This window comes from Paralichthys olivaceus, chromosome 11 (genome assembly GCF_024713975.1).
Source record: "Paralichthys olivaceus isolate ysfri-2021 chromosome 11, ASM2471397v2, whole genome shotgun sequence".
NCBI lineage: Eukaryota > Metazoa > Chordata > Actinopteri > Pleuronectiformes > Paralichthyidae > Paralichthys > Paralichthys olivaceus.
Genome location: NC_091103.1, coordinates 23,764,833 through 23,789,096, shown reverse-complemented (window position 1 = coordinate 23,789,096; position 24,264 = coordinate 23,764,833). Strand labels below are relative to the sequence as shown.

General features: G+C 43.6%; 1 protein-coding gene across 1 annotated transcript in view; it reads right to left on the bottom strand.

The window, feature by feature from the left end:
* Positions 1-23,576, bottom strand: part of LOC109630029 (protocadherin-16-like) — a 78,765-nt gene extending 55,189 nt beyond the window's left edge. Inside the window, exons 1-2 of the mRNA XM_069534485.1 lie at positions 23,219-23,576; positions 16,003-17,823 (exon numbers count right to left, since the gene is read on the bottom strand). Of these exons, the coding sequence (XP_069390586.1) occupies positions 16,003-17,802 (1,800 nt within the window). The 5' untranslated portion in view covers positions 17,803-17,823; positions 23,219-23,576. The remainder of the gene's footprint in view (positions 1-16,002; positions 17,824-23,218) is intronic.
* Positions 23,577-24,264: the final 688 nt, after the last annotated feature.

The following is a 24,264-nucleotide window of genomic DNA, read 5'->3' as shown; positions in this document are numbered from 1 at the left end:
TCTCACCATACCACCCAGGCCTCGGGGAGACCACACCAAATCCTGCACTCACCTCTTTTCAGCAGGAGTGTGTACGGCTGGGGTCACCGCAATAAGGCTTATTAGGTATTGAACCAATAATGAACTTCACAGAAGGAAGAATACAACTAGTAAAGCAGAAGTCATCACAAAATTACAAGAAATGTCCACCACTGTCGGCAGCTGATGAAAAACTGTCCTCTAAGATAAAGAATTTTGACTCATGAGCAACAAAGGAGAGAAGGACGCCAAAATATCCCGCATCCATGCTGCCATCTTGTGCCAAAGACGTCATTTGGAGTCAGAGTATGAGCAGCAGCTGTCAATCATGATGAATCACCACTTTCATAGCATCACATTAGTAAATAAAAACCAAACTTATAAGAATATGAACATTTGAGCAAACATCAAAAGGATAAGAACCACCTAAAATGACAAAACACAAGTTGAGAAAAATGTATTTGACTTTTCATTTTGGTCCGTGCCCCATCTGCTTACATGGACGAGGGAAGGTTTATGACCTATACTGCAGCCAGCCACCAGGGGGTTATCCAGAATCCTTGGTTTCATTTTTGAGGAGCTGTCATGTCATCCATCTTTATATACAGTTTATGGTCCTGGGCCTGTTTTACATAAATATTTTCAATATTGAATTTTTTCGAAAATGCTGTTTTCATTTAAAGTTTTAATGTGTTTTTGGACCTCCTTTGTTTTCCATTGTTCCCATGTTTTCATATCAATTTGCACTCAGCTCGTATCCATACAACAATAGTGTGATTTTGACTAAATGAATCCAGACCTCTGATGTCTGATTACACATCTCGAGCAGTTTCCAAGTCTGTTGTTCAGTCTACTTGACTGATTTTCAGACCATTCACAAATGACTGAGCAACAAAGGCTGTCTGTATTATTAGAAAAAATATATATGCATCTACATTCTAAGACTGTACAATGTGTTGTTGAAAACGGTCAGCACAAATTTAAACTACAATGATTTGTAGTCAAGAAAATAAAATCGCTATTGAGCGAAATGCATAAGAGCTGCTGCTACAACACTAACTCACTTCAAGGAAAAGACCGAACCTCTTCAACGTTGTTTGTAATAAATCAGCAGAGTTTTTAAAAAGTGCCAGTTTCAACAAAGCACCAGTGCTTTAAATGGTAGAGCTGCTCCTACAGATGAGAGGAAGCTCCCTTGAAAATAACAAATGACCTAAGTGGTTAAACTGGTCCTCAAAGGCCTGGAAGCTGCAGAGCTATTGCAGTTGCCACAGCTACACAAAATATCCACTGGGACAGTTTTTGGAAGTACTTCTTCCTTCATATGCTTATTCCCATAATCATGGCCTGTGACCTAAAGGAGATCATTCCTCACTTCCCCTCAGGCAGAGTGCGAGCCAGATGCCAAACCAGGATGTGGGCGAAGCAGAAATTCTGCAGGAGTCCCCCAACGTTGGCCAAAGAATTCCTAAACTTAAAATACACACAGATAGAGCTGAGAGCAAGAGTCAATATCACCCTCAGCACAGGTGCAGACTTATTCTGCCCGGTCAATAAATTATTGATTGATAAAGCTTCTTGCAGCTTTTCATCACAGGTTCAATGATGTGAAATGTGCACTAAAGATAAATTAAAAGACACCAGCATGGTCTCTTGCTATATCTACTTTTACAATTAAACGTGGATATAAAGATGGAGATTTCCACTTTCACCCACTATCAAGAAATTAACTTTGTTATCTTGTGCATTCGGAGCCAGAGTCGGGGGAATGGAGCCTAGAAGATAATCATGCTTCACCAATCAGGAGTCAATCAATATGTTTCACCCCATTTTTAAAGCATCAAATAACTGAACACCTGAACAGACATCAGGGTTCAATTCATGTTCCATCCGCTAACATAGAGGAGGCAGGATTTAGTACTCAGACACGGCAGAACTCAACAGTTGACCAAATGACTTTAGTTGACCTTCATAACGTGATTTGCCTTCAACAGCTTTCTTCATACAAACTGATGTGAACCGCTATTGCCCAGGGATCAGTCTGGTAAAGAGCAGTATTCATTGATTCATTTACTCACTCACACTTAATAAGCCTATCTTTCCCCACTGGCCACTGGAAGACACAGCAACATCCCCAGACGTCACACTGGATTAAGACTGTTTAGTTGTCTTTTCTCCGCAGCGCTGCTTAAGTGTGTCACCGTCACCCAATTTTCCTCAGTGTGCTCCCATCTTTAAGTACTTGTCATATAATATAATTAGCAGGGAAATTTTATGACTTCAACTCAATCACACTCACACACATAAAAGGAATTGGCTCAATTAAGTCATAGATTGCTTTCAGATCCCAATGGTCCCCGGGTTTGCATCTGCCGTGATTGTTGCATTGTCTCTTGAAGGCCGAGGCCAAAAAAAACTTTTCAGCTTGTGTGCTTTGGCCTCATCGCGATGCTCCCTTCTTCTACTGCGCAAACACAGGCCAAATCCTGCAGTTTCATTCCATCTTCCCAGACCGGGAAAAGAAGACACAGAACCGGCAATAAACTTTATCTCTCTTAAAAAACACATTATTTATGTACATTATTATTTATATACGTGGTACATTGTTTTTAGTCCAGCTGAAGAAGGGGAGTTTACTGTAATCTTTAAATATATCTTACAGATATTAACACAAGAGGGGAACCCTTGCAGCTGCTAAGAAACATTGCACATTGCGCAATCTGAGCAAATATAGAAAAAATATGTTTTCCTGTCAGAAATCAGAACCACTTCCAGGATTATTTTTTGGGAAAATAGGGTTAAACTAGAGTCACTAGAGATGCCTGTCAGTTTCACAACAACTTCATATCATGAATTATAACTGAAATGTAGGTTTTCAGACAAACACATCCTCTTTCCTCAGATGGGCTCCCATCAGCCTCAGTGAAGCCTCTCCTTGAGTGTTTACATTACTTTTCACAGTGCCCACATAGCATTGTCTGGTCTGAGATAACAGATGTGTGTTTGTTTCTTCACATGGCTGAAATGAGGGGGGGGGGGGTAAAGTCCAAGCGTAAGCAACCGTCTGGCAACGGCAGGCAACAGGGGGGATGTAGGTGTGGGATACGTCTGTTTCTGGAGGGAAGTGTTTTTTCGCCTGATAGCTCTTTCCCCCCCCAGAGTGGAAAAAAAGAATGGCAAATTCAATCTAATCACGCGGGCACTTCATTAGGATGCCCCCCGATCTGTTATCGGAACCCATGAGAGCTGAGGGGCCGTGGGCGAAGGGGCGAAAGGAAGTTGAGACAAAAAGCAGGGACAAAGATGTCTGAGCTGGAGTTTGAGAGAGGAGGCCTCGTGAACTCTCCCTCATGTCTGTTTCATGACAGATGCGAGGGGTGGGTGAGGGTTTGTGGAGGGAGGGAGGCATGTTGAATAAACACAGCCAGTCTGCCGCTACCCCTCGATTCCAGCATCCAAATGAAAAACCTCAGGAGATATACAATATGGATTCATCTGATAGTCCAGTTTATACTCTGTGTTTACACACCAGGATAAATGTACCTTCTCTAGCCAAGCGATCATGATGTTTCTATCTCCAAACAAACATCCGCAGGCCCTTCTGCATGTTCCCCAGACCTCGAGGATGTGTTGATAACGTTGTGCGATAGTCGAGACCGTGAGGCGGTCCAAAGAGAAACAGCGATGAACTGTGGGGAAAAAATGGACGGCTAACTCCAGCACCATGAACAAACAAAACAGCCTATGAACTGTTCTTTGACATACTGTTTGGTAACTGAGCTTTAAGGTTTCACAAGTCCGCCTCTCCACAATTCATTTAGGGACAGCCCCACCGCAATTATAACAGAGGAGCAGGCACTTTGGGATGATGATTCGCCGTGAAATCGATGGGGTTTCTTGTTTACGCCACTCTCCTCCGCTCCGTCCTTTCCCAACATCGCCATGGTAACAAACCATCACTCCACCCTCATCTACACACCACTTTTGCACGCACACTGCATGAGGTAAATCGCCTCCTTTTCCCTCTCAGCATCTGCTTTCTTTCTCATTCTTCCTCCTCCTGCCTTCCCCATTTGTTTCGATAATTTTCCACTTTCTCTAGATGGTCTCTTCAAAAACTGTGTAGGTGCTTTACTCTTTTTTTGTCTTAGGTTTCCATTCAGCAGCTTCACTTTTCGTATTTCCTTTAGTTTCTTTTGCGAGGTTTTAGAATCTCAAACTTCATGTTCAATGAATAGATGAAAGAGCGTCTTTATCTGTTTTTCTGTAATGCAGAAACAAGTTTCTGCAAAGCTTGTCTTGGCCCAGTCCCACTGCAGCTATGGCGCCCTCCACCCCACCCCCCACTCTTTTTGCAAAACATTCACTAAACTTCGATGTGTATGTGCATTAGAGTGATGAATAAAGAGCGGAAGCAACAGGGCACAGGGTGACTTCACACTTAAACAGCCTGTTTACAAGGCATTTACTGAACGGCGGGAGGGGAGGGGGGAGGCTCCCGGCCCCCCTTTAGAAATATACAAGTGAAGTAAATAGAGGCAGCAGGAAACTTGAACTCACTATCTGAAATGTGGCTTCTGAAAGGACAAAACCGTTGCTCTTGTTAAGAGAGGTGACGTGAGCCAAAGACGTCCACGCAGTTCATTTCACACTGAGGAGGCCGATATTTCAAACATGACTCCATGAAATACAAACTGCACAGATACCACTAAGCCTATTAGACGGTAGAATTAGTGTGCCAGAGGAAGAGAGAGAAAAAAATCATGCAAGAAGAAGGCCCATAAATAAAAAATGGTGCAGTGGCAGCGATGACAGGAACAGTGACAGGGGAAGAGCGCTGACGGGAAGTGGCTGAGATTCAAAACCAGAAAAGAAGCCTGATTATATTCTCATCTTTCCATGAACAGTCATGATATAGTCAGGACGTGATTGTATATTTTAAAAAAAGGTGACTACCAAAGCACAGTGGTTAAAATGCAATGCTTTGTGCATGTGTATGAGCAGAGACAGGGTTTTATAAATCATGTTTTAAATTTGCTTCAAACACACTGATGAGTGGCAATTCGAATGCAGCAGTGAGAACCAGTGAGAACATTACAGAATGCTCACAGCGCTGAGTGTTATATCTCAGGGATGCACTCAAAATGGAAAATGTGAAAATCCCAGCAGCTTTATCATCAAATCATGACCATGAAATGAGCATTTCTGTACAAGGGTCTTATCTATCCTACTGCTCAGTAAATAAGGGATTCCAAAATACATCTCCACTGTGTTAATCAAATATTCTGTCAGCTTTGGAGACCACACATCTATTGGATATGGCCCCAGAGACTTCTCAGATCTTGTCAAAATCAAATTTTCCCTCCTGTGGGTTCAGAACAGTATTAATTCTAAAACAAAGCTTTTGTTCCACAAATGATGATGATGAAATTGTCTGACTCCAGTATTCGAATAGTCAGACGACCGTTAAGATATTACATCAACAGACGGTGGACTGAGAAAAATGTCAGTGATGATGTGAGACCCTCACCAATTCACTCCCCTCAGACCTTAAAATCCACCCTGAGACACCTGGCATTAAAATACGTCCTGAATGTGTCTCCTGTGACCTTTTGTGATCGGATCTCACTTCCCCTCTTTACATGCAGATGAACAGATGTGTCATTTGTCTTTGCAAAGACCAAATTGTGTTTTTTCCCAGTTGGAGTTCACAGATGTGTGCATGACAGTGTTTGTGTGTCCGCATGAGCAAAAGAGAGAGAGAGAGCGAGGGGAGTCAGGAGGGACTGAGTGAATGGATGTGCATATATTTGAGGAAAGATTGAACCAATTTCAGAAAAGTATCAGTCATTATGTGGTGATCAGTGTTGATATTGTGGCTACAAACAAATCGACATATTGCCACTGAGAAGCGTAGAAATGCATTTAAACTGCAGCGGGTCAGAGGTCAGCTGAGTAGGCAGTCCTTCACTGGTGGCCCAGAATGCATTTGTGTTCACACAGTGAAAAGAATGTGGTTACATGGATCCCAGATAGGGTGGGGTGACCACACAACACACTCTCTACATGGTTCTGGCAGCACGTCACGTTAACCTACAGTTAGCCAGTTGCTACCTCAAACTCGAGATGACACGACAACAAACGGTTCTGTCACCGTTTAGGCACCAGAAACCCAAACGATATCCAACCCTAATACCAGAACATCTCGGTCTGCATGATGGAATCTCAGGACTCATTCAGGATGCATTTGGGTGTGTTCAGACCTGTGCTTAGTGTGGACCACCTGTGATCCAGTTGCTCAGGACAGATGTTAATACCAGGTCTGAAGGAGGTGTAACTTCCCTTGAGCTCTTGGTTGCTCTGGAAACTATAAATGAGACACAACATGGAAACAAAAACAATTTCAACTTTAGTTTAACTTCTCCTGATTTACTGAAGAGTTAAAAGAGACAAACCGTCCAGTCCACAGCAGATCTTTGGATGAGCTAGTGTTATTCCAGCATGCCGTGACTTCACGTACAAAAGGTAAATTGCTACATTAATCACCATATCCGCTGTCTGGCCTAATCAGGGCCTGCAAGCAATAAGTTGTTGATAGTAGAAATTGGCAGCAGGTGACTCTTCTGTCCAGGCACAAAACCAAAGATCTGCACAGGTCTGCAAACGAAGATCATTCACATCTGCACGCCCCCAGTGTCCTGTTCAAGGTGATTACATGCGAATATCGCCGCCCACGACATAAGAGTAAAGTTGCACATGAGCCACTCCACCACTATGACGCAGGAAGTAAACCTCTGAACGCCAACAGGTGATTAAAAAGGTCACCTGGCTGTAGAGAAGTGCAGATGGATGTTCAAAGAAGAGATGATACAGTGTTCTGTAGTAGCACCAGACAGAAACGCAACTGGGATTTGAGGCTTTTGTAGTTGCATCAGGGATCTGAGGAAATATATTATGCATCACTTCCAGGGATCCTCTATAAAGACACAGCCAGGTTTGAGTGGAGAAGGCTCCTGAAACCAGATGTCTGGAGGCTTTCAGCCCTGGCAGTGATGCATTGGCTTGTTGAAAGCATCAACAACTTGTTTCTCCATTATCCAGACAACTGCACTGACCAGCTCCTTGTCTGCATCGATTTGAGCGGCGAGATGACTTTGCTGAGGCCGCTGAAGATAATACACGCACACATTTTTCTGGGCACTTGAACGTGGAGTATTTTTTCATGCGTCCTCTGAGGGTGATCAGCTTCGCCTGAAAGAGTGAGAGAGAGCCTCTGAACAGCGTGCACAGGGCGCTCAGAGTAAAACACAGAGATGTAAGGTCAGAATCTTTCAGTTCACATTCCACGGTGCTGCAACTCAAGAAGATCCTGCACGGATTTTATCAAACTGGCTGCAAACACAGCTTCAAACTTAAGCTCTAATGCAAAGGTGGTGGGGAACTATGGTGTGCATCACTTTAGTTTAACCATGGGCAGAGAAAATCATATCTGCACCATAAATTTCTCTTCTCCTGAGAATCCTTTGTTGATACGTTGGATCCCACAAGATGCATTTGTGAGGCGATCTGGGAGGAACTCAGGGCTCTGATTAGAGAAAATCTTCCACCCTGAAAACCATGTCTACACAAAGACACACACATGCACACACACACGCCACGGTGTGTGGCTTTGTGTTCGCCCGCTCTGATACCACATCACACATCTCGAGTCCTGCACTCCTGCATACCAGCTCTGCCTAATTACAGCAGAGTCCCACTGCTCCCCGAGCTGCCTCCAGGCTCCTCACAGCAACACAACAATCTAAACAAAGATTTGGCCTTTCAACACGCTGGTTAAAAGAAGCAGCACACCACTCTCAACATAAACTCTGCAGCACCAGACCAAATTAGCCTTATTGATGAAGTACGTAAACCTGTGATAATTAGTTCTGCCGCTAAATCTTTAATAACATCCTGGCACTCAGTGCTGAGGATGTCAGCGTTAAGCTACGCAGTTGTCCCCCTATTACAACTAATCTGCAGGGGTGGATGCATTACCTTAGAATAGATAAGGCATAACAGATGTCCTGCCTTATAACACACAAGGGGCGTTTCTGGTCGATGTGGCGAAGGCTTCAAGATATGCAACTAACAGTGTGAGGGTGGACCACCGTGGAGCATCAGTACACACAGACTGGGAGTCTGGTTGGAGCAGGCCCGGGTGCCTCTCAGTCTGAAGCCAAGACAGACAACTTGGGCTCACCGCAATGTAAAAGTGGAGCGTCTCTCGCCACTAACCTCCTTCTCCATATGGTTTGTTGTTCTCGCCCTGTTGCTGCTATTTTTTCCTCTGTCGTACAAGGCTTCAAAAACTACTTACTCACTAAAATTCAGCCAATTTGAGTGGAAAATGTTCTCACTTGATACCATTGACCATTACCATTGATTACAGTGACCATTATTAACCGATCAAATTTGTTGATCAAGCGCATTAAGGACTCGTTTGAGTAGAGTCGTTTTCAGACATGAATCCAGAGAATGTCGGCACAATGGGGTCTGAAGTTTGCTTTGTTTTCAGTTTTGCGTCCGTCGCTTGTTAGAAACATTGCCAACATGCCCACTCGCTCGTGGTGAACCCTCAGATAATCTCCTTCTGTGTTGCATCACCCAGAGCAGACGTGACCCAAAGTTTTTACTAGGGGGTTGGCCCAAAAAACTGCACAGATTATCTAGAGTTCAGTGCATGTCTAGCAGTTTGAGTGTTATATCAAGCTAAATGATCATTTCTGCAACTTCCTACAAAAAACTTTTCATGGAAGAGAATAGCTTAATATAAAAAAGTAATATCATCTTAAAACAGCGGATGCACAAGAACTTTGGCTGAACTAAATTCACCTTAAAAAAACTGTCCAAGGGGCCTGCTGAGATTTTAGTCAGTATCAAAGACGCACTGGGTCTCAAAACCCAGCCCTGAACACTCATTTGCTCCACACAGGAGCTGAGAGCTTTCATAGGATCATTACTACTAACAAGCATCTGCAAAACATCCTGATCCAACAGCCTCAGTTTGGGTCCCACATTTTTCTGACCACACACAGAAGTAGCCTTGGCGTAGGAATCCTCACCCCTGGCCTTGTTTGTATTTTTGCTTTTCTGGTTTACCACCTTTTTCCCCCCTCACCTATTTCTCACATGACGAGCTGAGGTATTGACTAATCCCTATACTCAGCTACCTTCCAAATCACACCTGGTTGTATTCCAACATTGATCTAATTGAGAGCAGAAATAGAAGGATCTGACCACATGGCCGGTAAGTGAATGCACCACTCTTTTCCATGTGCTCGTTGGGCTCAGTAACGTTTTTCTCAGCCGTTATTTCAACTGGCAGTCTGTGCAGCAGCATGGCTGCAGAGAAAGAGGGGGGCTGAGGTTGCTGGCAGACGAAAGCGATGCATTCCTTGTAACAGTGAAGTTGTGGATATGGAGACGATTTGCTCAGCGGTTAAGATATTCTAAGGCTGTGTATATATAGGGCGTGCTTTTCTAGGAGGAGGCCCTTTTGTCGTGAATGTAATATGCAACATGGTGGCAATTGAGTATCTACCATTACAATATATGCACTTCATCCATAATGCTTTTGCCCTTTGTTTGGGATCTACTTTTCTGGTTACTGATTTTTTTTTACCTAGCAAGCTGTCGCCAAGCGCCTGCTTTCCAGTCTGGTGGCTCCTGAGGGACAGCTGGAGACTGGACGAATGATTTAGCACAGATTTGCTTTGGAACAGAATGAATATCATGAGCAGATGATGCTTCCTGATGCCCAGCTTGTTCGGCGGCACCAACTGCCGCGCACATGTGCAGGGGGACCACGGGCTGCGAGAACAGAAGGCCTGGCAGCCCTCGTCACAGCGAGCCTCTCGGTCTTATATCCCTTTCCCATTCGCCTCGTTTCAAAGAAGCAAAGCGGCAAAGGGAATATTTGTCTCTGTTTATAAAGGTCAAGCTAACGTGCTCATCTGGAGCCTGAATAAAACAATGTGACCACATGACTGTGAAGGCACAGACACCTGCAGCCTGACTTCACCGTGTCGGTAATTCAAACCCGCATTTTTCTTGCATCATCAAATTGGATAATCCCGGAGCTGGTCTGGCTGGGACCCTCAAGGAAGTGTGTTTCCGTCTGCAGGGAGGCCTGAGCATCCCCAGACAGGCTGATCTGCTGCTCTCACCTGCTCCGATCCACATGTCACCGCTCCGAAGGGAGAAGAAGAGGTGTAATAGGATCACATAGGGGGGGACACAGCAGTGTGGGAAAGGGGGACCGGTAAGAGATAAGAAGTCTGCATGGACAGGGATACAGGATAAAGCGAGACATAAAAAAAAATGAAGGACAGGAAGAGTGAGCGAGAACCAACCCCACAAAGTCAGAGGAGAGATGTTCGAGGAAAGACCAAACAGCTGGATCCAGCTGCTGAGTCGAAGCTGTGTCACAGCTGCCAGAGGCCGACTGTCCCTCTGGAGACTCAACTGTTTTCTTTCCCTCCCTCGCTCTTCTTTCACTATACACTCACACTCTTTCATAGAAACTTGGAAGCGGCGAAGAGACGTCTGCCTCACCTGCAGCAGACAGAGCGAGCAGACAGAGCGTAATGAAATTTCTAGTCCCGCGGGAGAGCTCCATAAGCCCATCTTCCCCTCTCCACCAGATGTGGGCAGGAAACCCCCTCCAGCAGGCGTTTTATCTCTCAACTTTGGTTTTCGCAGTCAACAATCTGCGTGGCTGCACCACAGCCTGCATTGACCTGTAACAGTCACCCTGAAGTCACGTAAACACAGTTCACTTTACCACAGCAACCAATAAAGAAGCCTTATTGCTTGTTTTGCAAAATATATCAGTTTTAAATAAATTTTGAGCAGGTGATAGTTTAAGGACCGAAAACCGAAAACTGAATTTACTGTCTCATGGTGTATTTGAATGATAAATACGTTAATGAAAGCTTATAATATTCCAAAGCAATCAACTATTTAACTATAAAGAAACGTATTTTGAAAGTCATTTTGCAAGAGGATTTGTCATTTTTCTCTAGTTTATATTATTCCAAATGGAATATGTCTTGTGTGTCTAATATTGAGATGCAATCTTGAACTCTCAGAACAACCTTCTATAAAATCATCTTTAGCTGCAGCTCTAGAACAAATACAAATACATGTTTAGTCCGTAAATGCAGCATTCCTTCAGGTATGCTGTTCAAACTCACAGATTTGGTTTTTCTCCTGAACGCCATTTCCTCCTGGTCTCTTTATTCAGCCTTATGCCATTAAAAAGTTCACCACAACTTTCTCCTCTTCTTTCTCCTGTTGGAAAGAAAGAGGCGGTGGATTTGCTGATGGACGGCCGAGCACAATAAAATGCGCTCAGCTGTCTCAAGCGAAGCAACTTTGACCTGAACACCCACACTTCATCCAGATGTACATCAGTGTTTATGTTCGCTTCAGTGCCCCTGCTAGGCCCAGGAGTAAGTGTTCAAGGAAGTATTACATTTGCGAACACATTAAGTAGCACATCCAGTTTCCTGCAATTTTACCATTCTCTGAAAATACTGTTACACCGCAGAGCCACACAGCAAAGCTTGGTAGTTAGCGAGGGGAAAAAGAAACAGAGGAGACCAAAAGCACAGTTGCCTCAAGCTAAACCAATCCCACGGGGAGACGGGCTGGTCTGGTATTAAAACAGACAAGTGAACATTTTGTTTGACACCCACCATCCCCAGAAAAATGTCTGGTAAGAATTGATTACAAGTTTTTTTGTACCAAAATACCAGCCAGAAAGTGGCGATTCTGTTTTTATCTCTTTTTTTTATCTTCTTTTTTGGTCTCACTTATCTGCAAAAAGCCGTATTTCGATAATCTGGAAACACTGCAACACTGAGACATTGGCAAAGTTCATGACAGAGAATACAAGTGGCCATGTAGAGAAGAGAACTGGAGCAGTCAGGTGTCGTCTTTGGTCAGAAAAACCACAGAATTTTACACGGTTGTTTTGTGGGTGAAAGTCAAAATTTGCTATTTTTATGCACCACACTGGGAACATCTGGTAACATGAGGTTGAAATTTAAGAGTAGCAGCTAAAACTCCTTTTGTGGAGGAGCAGAGAGCTGCAAAACATAAATATTAAATTTCTTCAAGAGTGGCTTTTTGTTTAAATAATCCAGAAGACAACAAACTAACTTCTGCTTCAAATCCCAAGTGCCATATACCCTCAACTTCACCAACTTACTGTGAGAGGGTAACTTACTTTTTTAAATACAAAGGAATGAGTCTGTTCTACAGGGAATCTAAAAAACTAGGTGTTCCTGCAAACATAAAATAATAAGAGGCACAGATTGCAGAAACGCAGGATATATTTAAAAAATGCAGGCTTTCCCAAAATCCCCCTTCGGTACAGCCACATTTTTCTCATCTGGTAACACATCAGGCTCAAGGATGCCACAGTAATGGAATCAGCATTATTAGCACCTGCCTGGCGGTTACCAGTAGGTGGTCACTACACTACAAAAAGACTGTGGAAACTCAGCTGTGAAAGACAAACATCTTTCAATCGTTCATACGTTCTCTCACAGGCAATTATGAGTATTCTTTTTTTCCCTGTAGACTGGTTGCTTTTATGTCGGGGGGGGGAAGGGATTCGGAGTACTACTTCACTGAGGTACCGCTTTCAACTAGGCTGCCTTTAAAGAGTTCAGTGAAATAATGAATGTGTTGCAGTTGTATATGTGCCATATGTTACACTGCTTGAAAAGACTGCATCTGTAATTATCTAAACTAAAGATAAGCTGGTAGCATTGTTGCTCACAAGAAGAATAAGAATCAGACACAATATCACCAGGATAATCTCCTGAAATGATCCAGAGAGGCTGTATGTAAGAACGCAAATGTTTGAGTTGTTCTCAGGAGTTTTTCCTTCAAGCCACAAAATAGTAACTCCTGAGAATGTCTGAGGGAGAATACAGGAGGAAAATGGAGAAGTGCAAAAAAAAAAAAGACACCCAGAAGACACCCAAGAAAGAAGAAAAGATTTAAGGGCTTTTTGCAATAAGGGCCGATGGCAGAAGCCCTATCCAGATGCCTATGTTCACCTGAAGATTCTGGAGATGTTCCCTTAGTTGTGAGTGCATCAGACTCCGAATCTTCTCATCATATATGAGAGAGGAAACAACTCTGGGTGGCAAAGAAACAGATAAATGCAAAAATCTGAGTTACGGCTTAAAATAGCTCCTTCACTCCTAGCAATCAGTGTTGGTCTCAAGTTGCTGCAGCGATGACAAGCAGTCCATTTTGTCAAGAACAAGAAGGTGGGGGAGGTGGGGGAGGTAGGTTTAAAAATTAGGTCTGGCCTATCCTCACAGCTGCTTAATGAGAAATGAAGGGAAATCAGATAAGAATTTGGAGGGAAAGACCAACAGACAGACAAGGAAGCCCCCCTGCTAATGTCACCTCCGCCACTCATGCCAGCGCTTGTCAGGGCTCATTTCCCCCTCAGCTGCCTGGAGACCCCCTCTCACCTTTCTACTGGAGCCAGAACGACCCCCCAAAACAGACAGAGGGACAATTCTTAGCCGAGACGCACTCCAAATCAAGCGAAAACCACAGCGATACGAGGTGCGAATTATTCCCCAAAGTGGGATTCTGACATAACCAACTGGAAAGAAATATTAATTCATGAGTAGAACAACACATAGGAGATGAAATGATGGATAACTCTCAAAGCAAAGAAAGCCAGGCTTTGTTTTACAGAATTTGGAAATATGGCTGGCTGATGGGCCTCATTATCCCTAATGACATGTAATATTACTCTTCATCCTCCAGTGTCACAAATCAAAAGCCTCTAAGCCTAATGACCGAATTAAATGAGCTTGAAGTAATTGTTGGTTTTTGTTTTTTGATCTTTTTGATCTGTGAAAACCTCACACATTTCACCCACCAGCAGAATACAATGAAACAGAACCTCCAGCATGAACGCATGCTAGCAACCCACAGTGAAATGGAGAAATAAAATGGTGCGAGAAATATATTTGACTGCTGCACAATCCAGACAACTTGTAAAGTTGGACACAGTTTGAAAACTAATAATGGTGACTAGAATTACTAATGGCTCATGAAACACATTCCACAATGGAGCTTGTGGTTCTTCAAATGTTGTTTTTCATGTCGTATTTGATTTCCCCTCTCAAGGATGACCTATTTTCTTTGCAGTAGATCATACATATTGGATTACAAGACTGATTGGTGTTAATATGCTTAAGTCCTTATTTTTAGTTATCTTTTCCCCCCACACATCTAAATATAATGTCACCCATAAACCAAATGATGTAGAGCGGAAAGTGACAAAATATCGCAGGCGCAGCGCTGAGTAGCCAGACTACATTAGAATAATCACGACCCGCTGTGCTGGTGTCCTGCAGAGGAGAAAGAAATATAAAAATCAAGCCACTTCAAATTAATGATCACAGTGCACATATTGTACCGGTTTTTTTTGGACACCAATTGATATGGTGGGGGATTGGGAATTTCATCTAGAGAGGAAAAAAAGGCAGACATGTGATGTCTTGCTGAGATGTTTGGATGTAGCGCTGGCACCCTGAGTAAGAGCAGTCTGTTCTCACATGACCCGCCAAACACACGTCTGCAGCATCCAGGCAGACCCAGGAGAGGACGGAGTAGCTGCAGAGTAGAACAACTACTTCATCCTTGGGCCCCGCGAGGCCACTGATCAAGCATGACATACTCAGGAGTTGCTTGAAAGCAGGTAGTAAAGCTTTTGGACGGGACACAGAAGGGAAAAACAAAAGTCTGACCATCTCCGGTTTGAAGGAAAACAAAATGAGGGCTTACAGATATTTTCACAGAACATGAACTTCAGCCCACATTGGAAAGAGTGATCGTCGCAGCTTTGCAGTTTTCCAAAACATACATTTTTTAATTCTTCTCTGGTTCACTTTCCAAATTCCATAATCAGCTTCAGTGCATTCCCCCCTTTTTTCCCCTTATCCTTGTGGTCCCTGTGATTTATAATTAGGGGACCTCCCATAAGAAGCCCTCGTAGCTTCTTTTTCTGCATTCAAGCCAAGAGTCGTGGTGTAAACCTACGTCTCCCTCCACCCCTCCCTCTCCCAAGGCCAAACCCTGGGCCAAGATCCTGTCTGCCGGGCCCTCTGTCTGAAAAGCACTCCTTGATCCATTGATGCAATACTACTGCAGACGCTTGTGGAATACAATTTGTTGACCTCTGTATTTGTGGGAAGAATGAAAAAGCTTTCTGATTTGTATGTTGTGATGTATACAAATTAATCTGAAGTGAGCTGAAAAGAAATTACTTAATGACTTAACTGATGTCTTCTTAATATGAGGGCCAAAAAAACGACTTGACAAAACAATACGTTTTAATGAAAAAGGCCTGCAGTCACCGCGGGTGCTGTAATTTGCCTGAACTTTAATTCATCCTGTCGTCTGTGGCCATTTTTTCTCACGCTCAACTAGTCTAATTAAGGTGCCTTTTGAGAGTGAAGTGACATCTATTTCTTTGGATAAAGCCCCGAATTTGTCTCTGCCGTCGAATATGTGAAAAAGCCCTTTGTGCCTCAGCTGACAGAGGACTTTGCACTGCCTCTGTTACCCTGGAAACCTTTTGAGAGGTGAAAGGCAGGACAGCCAACAAGGAGATCATCTTGGCCTAAAAACACAGGTAAATCTTCACTAAAGCCGTCCAATTTAAATAACTTTACCTTTTAAATTACTTGTCATAGAGGAATGAAAGGAATCGGCAAAGTCTGACAAATTCCTCTGCTATTTATCTAATAAATTTCCATTTATTATGCTCTTCACAATTGCCCCTGAACTGAGTTCAAACTCTTGCATGAGTTTAGTGTTTAAGTGTGGGAGTATGTTTACAAAATCAACCAATTTGCAAACTGTGAAATTAAATACATCTGAAAGAAAAGGTCTTACCTCGAGAATGCAGGTCCCTGGAAGTGTGTTTTCCTTGATGGAGACATTGTAGAAGTTTCTCTCAAAAACAGGCTCATTGTCATTTATATCCTGAAGCACAATGTTGACCACAGCAGTGGAGGACAGGGGCGGCTTCCCTCCATCTCTGGCTACGACAGTTATACTGGGATTGGGGTTCTTTTCATAATCCAGGTGGGAGAGAGTGGTGATAATCCCTGTAATTGGATCTATACTGAACCAGTTGGAATAAGCACCTTGGCCTTGCAGGATGCTGTAGTTAATGTCCCCATTGGGCCCCTGGTCTTTGTCTCTGGCCGTCACCTGTAACACAAAGCTCCCTGGAAACACCACCTCTGGGATGACTTGTCTGTACACCGGCTGGTCAAACAGAGGAGGGTTATCATTGACGTCAGTCACCTGGATGATGAAGGAGGACTCAGCCCTGAGAGGAGGCGTGCCCGAGTCTGTCGCCATCACCCTTAGCTCATAGGTGTCCCTTTCCTCTCTGTCCAGAATTTTGTCCACGCAAATCAGATAGATGATACTATCCTTCGTGGTCAGAGCAAACTTTCCATCTCCTCCCTCCAGCGACACATTGACGTTGGCATACTCTCCATAGTCTGGGTCAGTGACAGAGATCCTGGCGACGTACTGGCCCGGTTGTGCTCCTTCTGAGATTCTGGGAGATCCGTCCTCGCTGAGAAAGATGATGGTCATAGTGGGCTGGTTGTCATTGTAGTCTCTGACGTGGATGGTGACGAAGGTGTTTGTTACCTCTGGATGGGTGGCGTTGTCTTGTGCCTGGACCACCAGCTCGTGGACTCGCCGCATCTCAAAGTCCAGCGGCTTGTTGAGCGTGATGACACCAGTTCGAGAGTCAATGACAAAATAGCGGTCTGGGTCACTTTGTCTCCTGTTGATTTCGTACAGCACCATCCCATTGTCCCCTTCATCAGCGTCTGTGGCGAACACCTGCAGGATGTTGCTTCCTGGTTGGAGGTTCTCAGATATTATAGCAAGGTAGCGGCTCTGGTTAAAAACAGGAGCGTTGTCGTTAATGTCTTGTACAGTAATATCTAACGTCATCTGATCGGTCCTTTTAGGTGAACCGCCATCAAATGCCTCCAAGGATAGAGTGTAGGTGGATCTTTTCTTTCGGTCTAGAATGGCGTTGACCACCAAGTCCAGATAGAGAACCTCATTGCTGCCCCTCCTGGTCTCCAAGGTGAAGGCCTGGCCAACATTTCCGTCTTTAATAAGGTAACCCTGCGTCGTCAACTGGCCTTTATCAGCATCTACAGCAGGCTCAAGAGAAAACCTCGTCCCAATGGTTGTCTGCTCAGGGATTTTAAACATCATCTGTTTTCTTGAGAAAGTTGGAGCGTGGTCATTTATGTCATTCACCTTGATGGTCACCTCCACAGTCACACCTGTCATGGTGACAGCAATAAAGTTGTATCTGTCCCTCAGTTCCCTGTCAAGGACTTTGGCAGTTTTAATAATGCCGGTGCTCTCATCTATGTCCAAATCACTGCCCACCCCTGTTCCCTCGTGGTCGGAGATGAAGAACAGGGACGCTGTGATGCCAGGAGGAAGGCCAGCGCTGATGTCACCGACAATTGTGCCTGCTGGTTGCTCCTCATCTAGCTGTAGCTCAAGGGTCCCGAGGACGACGGATGAATGGACCGTTACAAGCTCCAAGGCCACATACACCATGAGCACTATCCACGTATTCCACCAACCCTCACGATGCGAAGGGTCCATAATAGACTTCCCAAAACCCTTGGCAGCTGTCTTCATTTTGCCTCCGCCTTTTCAAACCTGGAAACACACAGAAGAGGAAAAGCTGAGCAATGTCAAAACCTGACAACAACAGAAAATGTGAAAAGGTGTATTATTTCTGTGTACCGAGTAAGTTAGTTTAAGAAAATAAGTATATGCCTTAAATACTTTCCCATATGTTATATGGGCTCTCTTCCCAACCGCAGAACATACAATAGGCCCAGCATATAACTTTTTTCCTTCACTTCTTACTTCACCTAATAAGTCAACACCTTGTTCCTGCTACATACCAGAAAGCTCTCCTTTGCTAAAGAAACATCAAAACCGCAGGCTGCAGCATTCTGCCCCAGACAGGGAGCCTTTGACTGATGAGATTCGATTCCAATTATAAAGGTGCAGGAATCACTTTTGTCATCCTACCTGGTGTGCTCACTGTAGCAGTACCCTCTGATGAAAGTCTGGGAGGTGGAGTCCTGGATTTAATATTTATGTGTTGCTATCACATTTTGCTCTAATGGAATGAGCAGTCAAACACTTCTCCAGGAACTATTTAAAATATTTAACCATCTCCCAAGAAAACATGTCTATCTGCCAGTACTGGTGAGAATTAAGAGTTGTGAGTGTTAAATCAAGAGGAAAAATATCCAAATATTGATATTTAATAGGAGCAAGGGTGTTAGAATTCCTTGCACAAACAATAGGAATCCTCTGGCAACGGAACAACACCACTGCAGAGGGAGAGACAGAACGGAGCAATGTGGAACTTGTTCAACAATACTGTCACCATCTGCAGAATAATCCAAAACCGCCAAGTGTCTGGCACACATCAAATGATTGTGTCGTTTTCATTCAGTGAAGGCTTCCAATTGTCTGTGGTTCCGTCCTGTGTTTTAATGTGATTCATTGCTACTGTGACTTGTAATTAACTTTAATTTAGAGTAAATACAGAAGCACACTGTACTATTATAAGGTTTTGTTAATGAGAGCTCTGCAAGGCTCCCCCAGTGGTTGAACTGATACCTGCACAACAATGTTCACATCCACAAAACATCTGTGTATCCGTGTGGAAGCATGTGTGCGTGTGCTCTAAATGCCTCCCATGTGCCGATGAACGCAGTGTGGCGATCCGTCTCTGCCGCGGTGGTGACAGTGTGTTTGAGTGACAGAGCTGTGCGGCAGAGTTGAAGGGCTCCACGCAGTCTACCTCTCTCCCCCTTTCTGGCTCTGCCGCATTGTAATTGAGGTCTGCTGGACGTTGGCCATCAGCACACAAGACTCCAGAGCTAATTTCAGTCTGCGCAACACCAAAGATCCTGACTCTAATGTCATAAATTGCATTGAATTTAGTTTGGTGTGAGAAATTCTCTGGAGCATTACTAGTTTTGAATTAAGTGCTGTTAACATATCTTCAGTCCTAGTTCATTCTTCAACAGTTAGGAAAAAAACCAACTGGATCAATTTGCTGAATTCCTGCCCGAGTCTTATTACTTCCACAGAGGCCCTAATAATCGCAAACGACAGGCCCATAAAGCCAGGCACTACAAAGTCACCCCTGCATTCCATATGTTGTGTTGCGAGTGCTGCTGTTCGCTAAAACATAAGCACATCATTGACAGCCTGAAAACATCTAAGATCTAAAACTTTCTGCAACACCGGGGTTGCACTTTCACGAAGCTGACTCCAAAGCACCAAGAATCACTTTCAAGGCCAGAACCTGAGTCCAAATGCCACAACTGAAATAATGCATTCTCTGGTTGAGCTACAGCGGAGGACCTCTGCAGAGCCGCAGAGAACTAATGGATGTAGCAGACACACTCGGCGAGGCTAATTGCACAATATCAGGTTGAGAGGGACATATGGTTTTAAAAAAGATTCAGCTGGAAGCTTAAAGAGAAGTTTCTGCACTTTAAAAGCTAAGACGCTCGCTAAATATATAACAAACACTGCGACTACACTCTGGGATCTATCACTGAGAGTTTCATGTCTGCAAGTTAGAGGCCAGTAAGTAGTTAGGATATAAAAGGCAACAACCTATTCGTGCATATGGGGCTTCAGGGAAAGCAATGTGGGGGAAGAAAACAGTTCAGAATAGCCGCTGATGGCTGAAAGCTGTTGTATTTAGTAAGCCAATTCCATTGTGGCTTGGATTCAGATGTTTTCCTTGCATCATTGTCCTAGATCATGGTGAGTCCCTCCCACTGGTAGTTAAACACTGGAGGAGAGTTTTGTTAAGATGATGTAAGTGCTGGAGGATTAACCCCCGTGTACTTTCACCAAGGACAGTCCGATATCTTTTCTTCAAACTTCAAATGCATCCTTGAGGTTCCCTCCTCTCACAGCAGAACACACGTGTATAATACCTCAAGTGCGCCTCATTGTTAGCAGCAACTGTGGCTTGACCCAGTTTCTTTTGAATCCTCTGAACCAAGTCAACCGACCAAATCCAAGGTTTGTAGGATTTACATGCAGAATGAAACCTCTGTTTGAATACAATGGATATCATTCTGGGCACTTTGCTAGCATGACTGGAATCAGCATTAAAATCCATGGCAGCAGTGAGAGCTGGGAACATCGCGGGCACATTTCTACCTCCCCGCTGTGGTCTCCATCATGTTTGGCAAAATGTGCCGTAACCACTTTTCATAATCGCTGAAAATATGTTTGCTTTTTTTTTCCAGTGGAAGTAATATTTGTCTCTTTTACATTATGAAAATGAGCTGGCCTTTGGTTTGGAAAAAAAAAACAATAGACAATACATCTGAACAAACACTGCTGCCTCCATCCGTGAGCCAAAACCCACATAACAAAACCTCTACTGAAATGCAAATATAGTTTTTCAACAATACAAAGTAAAAGAAACTGTTTAACATCACAATTAACTTATTGTTGATTTGCTATACATACCTCTGGCAGAGTCATGTCATATCTAGGGAAATGGCAGCATATTAAATATCTGTGAAATACTTATCTTAAGCTAATATCTTAAACAACAATAACACAATGTTTGAGAAAGTCAATACAGATGTTATGTGGCGCTAAGTTAAATCATCACAACCCTGACCCAAAATATTGTACATCAGCTTTAATTAACACAACCAACACATTGTCACCCCAAACAGACCAAGAGGGACGACTACAGCGACAGACGACACAAAACCAGCTTCTAATTCCACGTCATGATTCCAGTTAACTCAAAGAAAACTTCTGCGGTTTCAAAAACATGCCAGGCTGCCTGAGGCTCCGCGGAGCCATAATGGAAACCACAGACAAAACTGCAGATCGACTGGACATGAGGATGACAGGCTTAGCACAAAGCAAACGAAAAGGCTCTGAATGTTTGCCAGACTATTGCCTCTCACTAGTGCCACGTTTCTGTGCTCTGCATTAGTCTTTGAAACTGTGGTCCCAGGGCATGTGCGAGGGCCAGGAAAAGCCATCACAGACCTCAGATACGCACGCGATCCCCGGCCATAACAAACACGATATTGGGAAAACACACTGGCTACTTTTTCACAGCGAGCTCGGGGCTGTTGAGTATCTGTGACAAGAGGGATGATCTCTTTCCCACAACAAGAACAGCATGGGTTAGTCCAGCTGTTTGAATAAGATGTTCCAGATAAAAAAAATATACACCTTAAGTCTTTGAAGATGACACCATCTGATATTGCATTTGCAGTACAAGTGGTTGCATCATGAAAAACATATGTGCACTGAGTTACAGTAGCAGGGGTGTAAGGAGTGTTTGGACAACATTACTAATACTGAGGTCAAAGTTCACCAAATACTATTGTACTAAAAGTTGCATGCATTTTTCTGAAGAGGATGGGGAAGGATTTTAAAAAGATTTTAAGACAGTTTGTCATGAAAAATAAAACACAATGTAAAACTGACAGTCGTCTGAGTAAAACTGCAGCGACTACAGCCAAGACAATTCCAGAAATGTAAGGCAACAAGAAAACTTTTTTCTTGGGCTGGTGCTAGTGTGGCTGTCCTGGGAGAAACATATCTTGTGTTTCTTCTTCCTTTTTAGGAGTCGGGAACACGAGCTTCATCAACAGCATATGCAGGCTACAAAGACAAGACCAGTGAAATGATTACTTCATGCACTGCGCCAAGGGTTTATGACATAATCCTTGGATTCTCATAAAAGCTGGGGTGGCCCAAATTGAAGTTTTTATCCATCAGTGCTGTGTGTTTTTGTTTGTTTTCTTCTCTGTGAATTTCACATCTTAACTCAACCCAGAGACTGGAAAAAGAATGCGTGTCAATAATCCTTGAACGCCGAGATGCGGTGGCAATAACTATCACAACCATTGTTAAAATTGCCCTTAAATGAAGCAAGTATAGAGATGGATGAATGGATATGAGGGATTTGAGGATGGATAACTGGATGGATGGGGGCACAAACACTTTTGACATCTTAAGATATGGATGATCTTCTCCATTTGCCTCATGTTGCTGTAATAACCAGTCTATAGCAACAATGTAAATGAATATCTTCTAACTAGAAGTTGCACAAAAGCAGTTCTCCACAAACTGATGACTGGTGGTGGAGAGAGAAAAGAAAGGAGGAGCCTGCGCCCTGTGTTGTGTCTAAAAAGTCAGAGAGAGGCGGCGTAATTACGCAGCTGCACCATGGCAACCATCACATTCCCAACCAAAAGTGCGCGGTGACGGAACCCAGGGGCGACTTAATTAATTAATTAATTGAGGGAAAGGAACACCTATTCACGGCCAGTGAGCGGCATCGTTAAGTGCGCGACGTGCGGGTGATCGTTCGGGTATGCGTTCAAGTGTGATGAGGCAGACAGACAGAAAGGCGCAGCAGCAGCGGCACCACCAATACAATAACTTCCAGAGGTGGACCAATTTGAGAGGAATGTCTCAGAGGAGCTTAAAAAAGTGCGACATGACACATGCGGTTAAAACATTTGGCCGCTGCGCAAAGTCCGTGCGTAAAGCGGAAAGTGCTTGTGCGTAATGCTATTTAGAAAAACACGAGTCTGTCTTTAAAGAATATTTAACTGCATAAACCGGTGAAATCCTTATGGGGAGTTTTGCATGTACTTCATTAAAGGCAACAGATGTGTACTAACATTGACCTGAGGCATTGAATCATGTAGAAACTGGCAGCTGTGGGTCCACTTGCTTCTTTAAATGAACTCTGTAGAATGTTTATAAAATGGCTAGATAAGTCATTTGCAAAGTTGCACCATTCAATGAATCTGCATGTGCATGAAAGATCTGAGTTTTACAACCACTGGTCTGAGTTGTACAGCCATTGCAACATATCTGCTGCAGACACTGGATCAGAGTGAGTTGTAAAGAGTAAAGAAATGGAAGGAGGGGATTGTGGATACACTGCAGTGATGGACATGTCCATTGGTTCCTTGTGGAGTGAGGTGATGTGCGTCCTGCTGTGAAAGATACTCACATTCATCTGTGTTGCAGAGGACAATCCAGGCTCTCCTCAGTATTCCCCTGTGAAGCCCAAAGTGGAAGTTACATCCATGTCAAGGTTTTTGAAAAAAAGAAGCTGGTATCCTTCGCCAGTGTCTGTGGAGATTACTCCGGTGGGACCCAATTAGTTTCCTTCCTATTAAGTTCTCTCTCCAGGCGAAGCGATTAGAAGTAAAAGCTCAAACTTGTAAAACTTTTCCCTGTCCTCGTCCTCTTCTTCCAGCTATCGGCTCATCGGCATCGCACAGTTTGGTCTGTCTGCTTGGAAACGCACCGTAGCGAGCTGCTGACTGAAACCAAACAGTGTGAGGAGGCCGAGCGGAGCTGGACGTCCCCCCTTCTCCAAATCTAATTTATTCAACACGTGACGGGGTTCGACCTCCTCTCTCTCCTCTCATGCTGCCGCTGCCGCTGCTGCTGCTGCTGCGGCGGCCACAAGGAGACACGCACATTGCACAGACCCAGCACATGCACGTTACTGCTGAACTCTGGTGCCACCATCCTACACGAGAGGGAAGTGTCGATCAGCAGCAGTATCAACATGTTTATCACAGAGCTGAATATTCTGGAAACCAAAAAATAAAGTAAAAAATGTAAAGTTTAAAATCCAGTTTCTGGGGTTTTGAATCTATCTAATAAATCTATCTATCTATCTATCTATCTCTGTATTTATCTATCTATTCATCTATCTATCTATCATCGATCCATCTATCCATCTGTCTATCTATCTATCTATCTATCTATCTATCTATCTATCTGTCTATCTATCTATCTATCTATCTATCTATCTATCATCAGTCCATCTATCTATCTGTCTATAATCAATCCATCTGTCAATCCATCTATCTATCTATCTATCTATCTATCTATCTATCTATCTATTTATCTATCTATCTATCATCGGTCTATCTATCTATCTATCTATCTATCCATCTATCTATCTATCTATCATCAGTCCATCTATCTATCTATCTATAATCGATCCATCTGTCAATCCATCTGTCAATCCATCTATCTATC